General features: G+C 55.1%; 2 protein-coding genes and 1 non-coding gene across 3 annotated transcripts; all 3 read left to right on the top strand.

Annotated features, from left to right (window-relative positions):
* The first annotated feature begins 419 nt into the window (after positions 1 to 419).
* On the top strand, positions 420 to 1222 carry LOC124708319 (probable glutathione S-transferase GSTU6). Its single transcript, XM_047239997.1, has one exon. The coding sequence runs from the start codon at positions 501 to 503 to the stop codon at positions 1206 to 1208; it is 708 nt and encodes a 235-aa protein (XP_047095953.1). The 5' UTR covers positions 420 to 500; the 3' UTR covers positions 1209 to 1222.
* Positions 1223 to 2990: 1768 nt separating this feature from the next.
* LOC124708318 (probable glutathione S-transferase GSTU6) lies at positions 2991 to 3758 on the top strand. The gene has a single exon (XM_047239996.1). It carries the CDS (start codon positions 3051 to 3053, stop codon positions 3756 to 3758), a length of 708 nt encoding a protein of 235 aa, XP_047095952.1. The 5' UTR covers positions 2991 to 3050.
* A 1278-nt stretch (positions 3759 to 5036) lies between these two features.
* TRNAN-GUU lies at positions 5037 to 5110 on the top strand. The gene has a single exon. It is a non-coding gene; the product is annotated as a tRNA-Asn (tRNA).
* The last annotated feature ends 5023 nt before the right edge of the window (positions 5111 to 10133 follow it).

The following is a 10133-nucleotide window of genomic DNA, read 5'->3' as shown; positions in this document are numbered from 1 at the left end:
AGTGTCAGTGTCTCTACCGGCGACTATTTGAGGCGCTAAGCATGCTGAACTAAAAGGACCAACAAAGAGATGCTTCAAAAAGATGGGTTAAGTCACAAAGTATGGTTGCTAAGTACTTTTTTGTTTTTAATGGTGGCTGTTGCTTTTTTTAGGACAAAAATATATACAAAAATTTGTCGCCTTATGGACTTTACCATCACACTAGTACGTCAATGCTGACGACATCAAGTCACCAACCTTCAAGCTAGCATAGGAAGTTAGCAACGCACGTGCGTGTCCATCAAAGACGTCCAGGTGCATAAGTCAAACAACTACTAGTATGCAACACGCATGTGACAATATACAAGCGAAAAGTGACTTTGGCATATAAGCGTTCTATATATAGAAGTTCCTATATATAACAGACCACAAACCGAGCGTTCTACAAACATCTTCGTCCGCTCCACAACAAGAGCATCGATCGATCTCTTTGTCCCAGCTCAAGAAAGACTTGCTTGGCCATGGCAGAAGGCGGCGATCTGAAGGTGTTGGGCGTGTGGACGAGCCCGTACGTGATCAGGGTGCGGGTGGCGCTCAACCTCAAGTCGCTGCCGTACGAGTACGTGGAGGAGAACCTGGGCAGCAAGAGCGCGCTGCTGCTGGCCTCCAACCCGGTCCACAAGACCGTGCCGGTCCTCCTTCACGGCGAGCGCCCCGTGAACGAGTCCCAGGTGATCCTGCAGTACATCGACGAGGTCTACGCCGGCACCGGCATCCCGTCCTTGCTCCCAGCCGACCCCTACGACCGCGCGGTGGCCCGGTTCTGGGCAGCCTACGTCGACGACAAGGTCGGGGCGGCGTGGCAGGGGATGCTGTTCACGTGCACGACGGAGGAGGAGCGGGCGGCGGCGGTGGCCCGCGCCGTGGCGGCGCTGGAAACGCTGGAGGGCGCGTTCGAGGAGTGCTCCAAGGGGAAGGCCTTCTTCGGCGGCGACGCCATCGGGTTCGTGGACGTCGTTCTCGGCGGCTACCTCGGGTGGTTCGGGGCCGTCGACAAGATGATCGGGTGCCGGCTGATCGACCCGGCGAGGACGCCGCTGCTGGCGAGGTGGGAGGAGCGGTTCCGTGCGGCGGAGGCGGCCCAGGGCGTGGTGCCGGATGACGCCGACAAGATGCTCGAGTTCCTGCCCACCCTGCTCGCCTGGATCAACGCCCCCAAATCCAAGTGAACTGTGACATCGTCCGTTCCTAGTTTCCTACATTTGTGTGTGTGTCCGAGTCCGTCAAGTGTGTACGTGCTTAATAACAACTGTAACACTTGTCCTGTGTGTTGTTCGGAGGGCAAGTGAAGCTGAATAAATTTACTGTTGTTGTGCCTTTTTTAACGATGTATACATATTAGTTGTGTTCTATACGTGACAATACAGAGTTGGTACATATATGAGCAACAAAACACAAAAAGGATACAAACGATTGTATTGTTACAAACTGCCATGGTTGCAACTACAATGCAGACACGTCCTTCATCGTCGCCGGAGAAGAAAAAAAGCGCTAGTAGTTGGTCCGCTCTTTGGCGCCGAAGAAACTCCGAGCTAGGAGCACCAGTCCCGTAAGAGTAGATCTAGCATTTGCACTCTAAGAATATACCATCCGTATCACCACGCCTCGACGCTTCGCCCAACAACTTGGACTCCACAAACTTCTCGCTAACTTCAGCAACACCTCCGAGTCTCCGACGAGGAGGGACATGAACTGCGATACCATTATTTTTAGAAACACCATCAACATCTACCACACAATGACGCTGATAGGAGACCTCCAAAACCTAGAAAACCTAAAATTAAAAGTTTAAAACACACGAATGAGAACCAAACTTTCCCTCCCCTTTGATGCTACGGCAAAGATTAAAGGGAAGGGGAGTGGCAGACTCACCGGCGAGAGACTGAAACCGCATGGTGCGGTGGTTTCTGGTAAGAGTAGGAGAGCGGTATGGGTGTGCTTTGATAAGGGCATCTCCAACGGGGCGATGAAAATGGACCCGGACCGTTTGCGACTGCAGAGTTGAAAAATATGTATGCACCCAGGCCCAACGGCTCGACGAATAGTGAACGGGCTGTCCGCGAAGATGCAAATGCGTCTCAAATATGCGCCCCGGATGCGTCTCCGCGGTCGTGCCGCGTGACCGCTCGCTTCTCCTAAGGGCCTGCTTGGCAGCGACCTATGTCGATGCGTCTTCTTAGGCGCGCCAGTACTGGCGACGAGGTGTCGCTTCGGCAGTCTACGCTACATTCATGGCGATGCCTCGCCCGCCGAGCGGCTGCCACCCACGACTGCCAACGAACTTAATGGCGATGACACGAATGCCGCGCCCCTTGGTTGCCTCCAGCGTATATAAAGAGGGGCACGCGCTCGGCTACCCCATCTCATCCCCTCCACACAAACCCTAGCCACCGCACAACATCCACCTTTGCCATGAGCAGCACCAGACGCGGCCAGACTACTACGCCTCAACCTCTGTCTCCACCTCCGACTCCAATTCCCCAGCCGACAGCTCCGATGAGGAGAACGAAGATAGCGCGGACAACGTCATCGACATGGCCATGGACGTGAAGTTCATGTATGACGCGGAGCAGGAAGCGGAGGAGGAGCGGGCGTTCGATGCGGAGAAAGAACGCTGCATGGGAAGTGGCGGCCGCAGAGGACGAGTCCGACGACGACTTCGAGTGGGACTGAAACGGGCCTGACCCGAAGGAGAAGGCGGCGAAGCAGAGGGCTTTAGTCCAGTCTTTCGAGATGTTCAAGAAGGCCGAGGATGCCGCTAATTAACGAGACGCTGCGGCAGCCGCTACCGGAGGATGCGGCGGCCCACCGAGCTCTCGCGATCGCACGGTGGATGGAGCTCTGGCGATCCCACGGTATGCAACACACACACATTACAATTTCCCATTGCCTGCTCCTATATATAATCACCTACAAAGCCTGAGTCGTAACATCAGGCCACAACCCGAGCGTTCTACAAACACTTTCATCCACGCCATTAGAGGAGCATCTAGAGCAAGCAAGACGTGGCCATGGCAGCAGTCGGCGATCTGAAGCTGCTGGGCGCGTGGACGAGCCCGTACGTGATCAGGGCGCGGGTGGCGCTCAACCTCAAGTCTCTGCTGTACGAGTACGTGGAGGAGAACCTGGGCAGCAAGAGCGCGCTCCTCCTGGCCTCCAACCCGGTGCACAAGGCGGTGCCCGTCCTCCTCCACGGCGGCCGCCCCGTGAACGAGTCCCAGGTGATACTGCAGTACATCGACGAGGTCTGGGCCGGCACCGGTGCCCCGTCCTTGCTTCCTGCCGACCCCCACGAGCGCGCGGCGGCCCGGTTCTGGGCAGCCTACGTCGACGACAAGGTCGGGTCGGCGTGGCAGGGGATGCTGTTCACGTGCACGACGGAGGAGGAGCGGGCGGCGGCGGTGGCCCGCGCCGTGGCGGCGCTGGAAACGCTGGAGGGCGCGTTCGAGGAGTGCTCCAAGGGGAAGGCCTTCTTCGGCGGCGACGCCATCGGGTTCGTGGACGTCGTTCTCGGCGGCTACCTCGGGTGGTTCCGGGCGGTGGACAAGATGATTGGGCGCCGGCTGATCGACCCGGCGAGGACGCCGCTGCTGGCGAGGTGGGAGGAGCGGTTCCGCGCGGCGGAGGCGGCCCGGGGCGTGGTGCCGGACGACGCCGACAAGATGCTCGAGTTCCTGCCCACTGTGCTCGCCTGGATCAACGCCTCCACATCCAAGTGAACTGTGACATCGTCCGTTGCCGACATTTGTGTCCGAGTCCGTCAAGTGTGTCCGAGTACGTGCTTAATAACAACTGTACCACATGTCCTGTGTGCTGTACGGAGGGAAAGTGAAGCTGAATAAATTTAATGTTGGTGTGCTTTCTTTACGAGGTATGCCTATTACTTGTATCCATAATTCCATATACATAGCAATATAGAGTCGCTACGCATACTAACAACAAAATATAAAGAGGATATAAATGGTTGTACTATTGCAAACGACCATCACCGTAACTATCAAGCAGACACATTCTTTGCCATCGCCGGAGAAAAAAAGCACTAGCAGTTGATCCACGCTTTAGCGCTGAAGAAACCTTTAGCTAGAAGGCGTTAACAAGCCCGATATACCAACCACGTAAAGCTGAATCTAGCTTGATAAGGAACACCGGCCGAAACATCTAGCCCGATTGAACTGGATCTTCAGCGTTGGATCTAGCGCCAAACCCCTAGCACCACACCCCACCATTCATGCGGCCGGATTCACACTGTCTTTCGTAAACACGGAGAAGTTAAGACCGCTACACTCTTAAGAGCAGTCCATTTGTGCCGTAACGCCATGCCGCAAAGTCGGGTCAAAGCCATTTCAATAGGTTGGACTCCACAAGCATCTCAACGGCGTCAACAACACCTCCGATGAGTAGGGACATAGACTATGAAACTATTATTCTAGAAGCACCATCAACATCTGTCCCACAATTACGCTGACAGGGGCACCTTTGAAACCTAAAAAATCTAACAAAACTAAAACACACGAACGAGAACAAGATCTCCCCTCACTCCCTGATGCTAGGGCGAAGATCTGAGCGTAAGGAGAGTGACAGACTCGCCGGCGAGAGACTGTAAGTCCTGTAACTGCACGGTGCGGTGGTTTCTGGTAAGACTGGGATAGCACTGTTGGTGTGCTTTGATAAGCACGAAATCGACCACGCATCCAGCTACAGAATCCATTCTGAGCTTGGACAAAATGCGTGACGAACGTGCTGGCGCACTTTTTTTGGACTGAAATGTCTGCCGCTTTGCAGTGCCGAGACACCGAAATGCGTACGCTTCAGGAGAAAGTTCCAAGTTCTGACCATTTTCTCAATCCCGGCTGCTACTCATCACTGCCAACGAGCCACCGCAATCATTCTCGGTGACTCAAGTACGTCACAGTAAAACCAACCTCCACCGCAATCATGCCGACTATTGGAGACCTACCCATAAGAAATATGCCAGTAAGCGAACAGTAACCGAAAATGCTGGAATAGCTCAGTTGGCTAGAGCGTATGGCTGTTAACCATAAGGTCGGAGGTTCGAGCCCTCCTTCTAGCGTCATTTTTGCGGGGGCTGTCCTATTCGATGTTCTTCACGTCTAAAAAAAGGGCTAAGAATTTCTGGAACAGATTAGTTTTGCATCAATATGTACTGAATCTTATTCACTCCAGTTCATTCAGGCTTGTACTGAAGTACTTTGTGCTGTCCTATTCGATGTTCTTCACGTCTAAAAAAAGGGCTAAGAATTTCTGGAACAGATTAGTTTTGCATCAATATGTACTGAATCTTATTCACTCCAGTTCATTCAGGCTTGTACTGAAGTACTTTGTGCTGTCCTATTCGATGTTCTTCACGTCTAAAAAAAGGGCTAAGAATTTCTGGAACAGATTAGTTTTGCATCAATATGTACTGAATCTTATTCACTCCAGTTCATTCAGGCTTGTACTGAAGTACTTTGTGCTGTGGAGCCCTTTCACATGGGGTGAAAGTGACGCTGTCGAGAAAGCAGGAAAAAAACGCCTTGCCTTCTGACATCTGGCGCCCAGCTAAAAGCAAAAGCTATCGCACCGTCGAAGGAATCATCCGAAGAACGAGAAGAAAGCCGATGGGTTATTCTCAAGTCAAGAAGACTAAGGTGTGCGAAACTGCGAACAAAGATACACGCTTAGCTTAGCACTTCTAAAAGAAGGACTGAGGTGTGGTTTGTATGAAACTGCGAACAAATTGGTTGTGCATCCGTATGTACTGATTCTGATTCAATGAGAATTGATTCAGGCTTTGTACTGAACTAGTCGAGGTGTGGAGCTCTTATTCTGCGATCCTTGCTGAATATTTTCTTCTGAAGGCAAAGCACAACGACTGAGGTGGTGTTTCAACATTGTTCGAGGATGCAAATATGGTAGCGAATAACTAGCAAAGTTTGCTTATGAATCAAAAGATAGATTCGTATGGGATGGTGATCCTCGGTTTTATTTTACCATGTTGCAATTGCTCCAACATTTACATGTATTGGAGAAAATTCTAAGCACCTCACACTCGAAAAACATGATTTACTTTGGCAAGCCTCCATTACCATAGCGGACATCCACCAAGTTAACAAGAAATACATTCCCAACTCACCTCCACAACAATCTCAAATGAAAATAATGGATGTAGTTTTGGGGTGTAGTAGTTCAATTTACAAAACTGAAGTAATCAGTAGAGAGTACATGAACGGTGAACGGAGCGGGGCTAGCCATCCCAGGCAACGCCCAGCTCTTCTCCAACTCCGGCGCCGCCGCGGGGAGGCACACGGCGGAGCTGCGCTGAGGCACGCCGCCCGGCCCCCTCCTCCGATCAGGAACCCCACGCTGCCACGGCAAATCCCTGGCCACCCTGCGCCCTCGATCGCCCTGACCACCGTCGCCTCCACCTCCTCCGCTTCCATCTTTTCCTCTCCGGCCATCTCGCCCACTGCCAGGACCAAGCACCAGATCCTCCATGGCATCCTCTTCCACTCGAACTAGATGAACCAAGATGTTGTACTGGAGCGTCTGAACCTCCTCGACCGAGCCCGAGCCCGGGGCACTGCGCATGCCGTCGTTCTGGATGGGCTCCGGAATGGCAAGCAGCCGCGCCACCGGGATGGCCTCCAGATCGGACGTCCACGCCGTCAGCTGGAACAGTGACATGTCCGTCCTCGCCTTCGTCTCCGGCGCCACCGTCTCCACCGCACATCCGTTCCCGAGCAGATCCTCAACCACAGCCATGTCCCATGCATGCGGCGGCACCCCCTCCAAGACCAGGGTGACCTTGCTCCTCATCGGCACCAGGGACGCCTGCGCCTGGCGGTTCCAAGGACGGAACAGCAACGGCGCGCCCGCGACGAGCACGGCCGGCATGGTGGCCACATGATCTCTCAGCTCCCTGGACTCGAAGACCACCAGAAACCTCTCCGGCGCAAGCGTGTGACACGAGACCGTGCCCTCCGGCACCCCGCGCCACCTCAGAGCCGCCGCCACTTGTTCACATGTCACCGCCGGCCTCGTCCCGCCGACGGTGGCAACCAAGGCCAGGTTAAGCCTCTTCTCCAAATCGCACATCGTGGCGGTCCGCCTAACCACGCACAGCCACGGCTTCATAGCCGCGTTCTCCAAACCTCCCTGGTGGCCCGGTGACCAGAGCGGCGCAACCGCGATCGGCGGCCACTCCTCCATAGGCGGCAGACGGGACGCTGCCCTCGGCGGCAGCGGTGGGGGTGGGGGAGGGGGTGGAGTCTGGCGTCGCGGTGGAGGCGGCGGGGCCTGGGGTGAGACCTGGTGCCGTGGCGGCGGAGGCGGTGGCAAGGGCGGCGAAGAAGACCCCGCCCCTCTCTCGGGCTGATGCCCCTGGCGCCGCTCCGGCGAAGAACGACGCGCGAACTTGGCGAGCGCGCAACGGCGCAGCTCCTCCTCCGACGAAGGGCTTCGCGGCCTCTTGCACTCCATGGCCGGGTGCCCACGCTGCCAGCAACGCATACACACCTCAACAGTTGCGGCGGCAGGCCCTGTCTGCTACTGCCAAAGCGGTCGTCGCTGCCAACCCTGGGACCTCGGTTGCGACAGGGAAAGTGGTGGAGAAAGTGCTGCATGACGACGTGAGACTGCATGAAGAGAATCGGGCGGGCCAGGGCAGGGAGGCGGAGCCTATGGGAGCGGGCGACGTGGAGATCACGGGGCCGGATGTGCCGGTGTTGGAGCAAGTTGAATGGGAGGATGCGGCAGATGTTTTGCCAGGCGCGGAGCACGAGGATCGGGGGCCAGGTGGGCCTGTGGAGGTGGACAAAGGAAACGTGCTGTCCAACAGGAGCTCTCCGACAGGATCGGAAGTTTCAGAGAGATCAGCTGAGTCGGTGGGGCCCAGCCAGAGTTTGGTTGCAGCGGATCCGAGGCCACGATGCGAGGAGGAGTTTTTCTGTGTCTCGCTCTCAGGTGGGGTGCGCCATGAGGTGCTCGACGGGGGCACGTGTCCTGGAGTGGACCCGCTGCGGTGCGAGTTTGTGGAGGATTCGGCTGATTACACTGAGTCTCCATGCAGGGGTGAGGAAAGCCGAGGGAGCTCGGAGTGGACCGGGCCTAACAGCCAGATGCAGATGATCCCTAAGGGGACTCACAAGCCAGGCTCAGTCTTGCAGTGTACCGAGCGTGAGCAGGACGGTGCGGAGGAGGAGCACCAGTTGGAGCGTTCAGAGCTGGCCAGGGTCAAGAGTTTCTGCTCTTCCATCCTGAAAACCCTAGCGCCACCTCTGCTGAGTGAGTTCGAGAGGACCACGGGCCTTAGGGCGGATGCGGAGCCCTTCACACCGAAGAGGGTGACTCGTAGATCCGTGGCGGCGTTAGCAGGCACGCAAGTCAAGATGGCGTCGGCAGCGGAGAGTTCCTTGCTGAAGGCCTTGGGTTTCTGTCCGGAGAATCTCCCAGTCAAGGAGGACGATCTGAGACGCTTCAAGGAGTTCTTTGACTCACCCGTCCAGGACGCACACATCCGAGTGCTAGCAGCCATTTTTGGCAAGGAGTTACCTTTGGGTTTTCACAGGGAGGCACACTGCATGAGGGCAGTGCCGGCGATCTAGGTCTAGAGTTGGGTCGGAGTCTGGAGTCTTTGTTTTTCCATGGATTGTATTTTTGAGTTGTTGTGCTGGAACGTTCGAGGTTTAAACGATCCAGCAAAAAGAGATGCGGTGCGTGAGTTCATAGCTAGCCTTAGAGTGAGTATAGTGTGCCTCCAGGAGACGAGGCTTGATGTAATAGATGATTTCATTGTTATGCAATGCCTAGGGCAATCGTTTGATGGTTATGTGTTTTTGCCGGCGGTGGAGACGAGAGGAGGGATCCTCCTTGCTTGGAACAAGTCTATAGTGGACATAGAGCGAGTTAGCTACGATGAGTTTGCGGTCACCGGGGAAGTCATCCCTAGGGACAACAACAGATGGTGGATCACCACCGTTTACGGGCCACAAACGAACGAGGATAAGCGGAGGTTCCTGCATGAACTCACGGAGAGGCGGAGCCTATGTCCGGGGCCGTGGCTACTTGTTGGAGACTTTAACATGATCATGTATGCGGAGGAGAAGAACAACGATAGGCTGGATCGAGCCATGATGGCGAGGTTCAGGAGCTTTGTACAGGAACATGAGATTAAGGATCTTTACCTGCATGGGAGGAGATTTACCTGGAGCAGCGAGAGAGAGGTGCCCACGCTCACCCGCATTGACAGAGCGATTGCCTCGGTGGATTGGGACCTCCTGCACCCCGATTCCATCTTACAGGCACTTTCCTCTTCGGTGTCTGACCATGCACCTATACACCTCTCGCTAAGCGCGGCGTTCAGACCAAAGAGAAGGTTCAAATTCGAAGCCTTTTGGCTAAATCTGGAGGGGTTTGAGGCGGCCCTGAAGGAGGCTTGGGTTTGTGAGCCCAGCATTGTGGACCCTTTCAGACGCCTAGACGCGTTATTTCGGAATGCGGCGGAATACTTCCAGGCTTGGGGAGAAAAGAAAGTGGGGAACATCAAGCTAAAGATCGCCATGGCCAATACCCTGATCCTGCGGTTCGATGTCGCACAAGAGTCGAGAGCGCTCACGCCTGCGGAGGCGTGGCTGAGACGGACGCTTAAGCTTGTGGTGCTGGGGTTGGCGTCACTTGAGCGCACTATAGCGAGGCAAAGATCGAGGATGAGATGGTTACGAGAAGGGGACGCTAACACCAAGTTGTTTCATGCGGTGGCCAACGGGAGGAGAACCAAGAACTACATTGCTGCTATTAGAGTTGGGGAGGAGACGGTGACGACACAGGAGAGAAAGAATGAGGTGTTCACTGATGAGTATCACAGGCTTATTGGGAGTATTCAAAACAGGGAGCACACCCTAAACCTCGAGTCCTTAGACATTCCAGTAGCGGACCTGAGCGACCTGGACTCCATGTTCACGGAGGAGGAGGTCTGGAACACAATTAGGGAGATGCCAGGAGATAGGGCGCCGGGACCGGATGGGTTCACCGGCGCTTTCTACCAGCGTGCGTGGCCAATCATCAAGCCTGACATTCTGGCCGGCCTCATGAAGCTA

This window comes from Lolium rigidum, chromosome 4, assembly GCF_022539505.1.
Source record: "Lolium rigidum isolate FL_2022 chromosome 4, APGP_CSIRO_Lrig_0.1, whole genome shotgun sequence".
Taxonomy (NCBI): domain Eukaryota; kingdom Viridiplantae; phylum Streptophyta; class Magnoliopsida; order Poales; family Poaceae; genus Lolium; species Lolium rigidum.
Note: the sequence above shows the minus strand (reverse complement) of the source record. Positions and strands in the feature narration are given on the sequence as shown.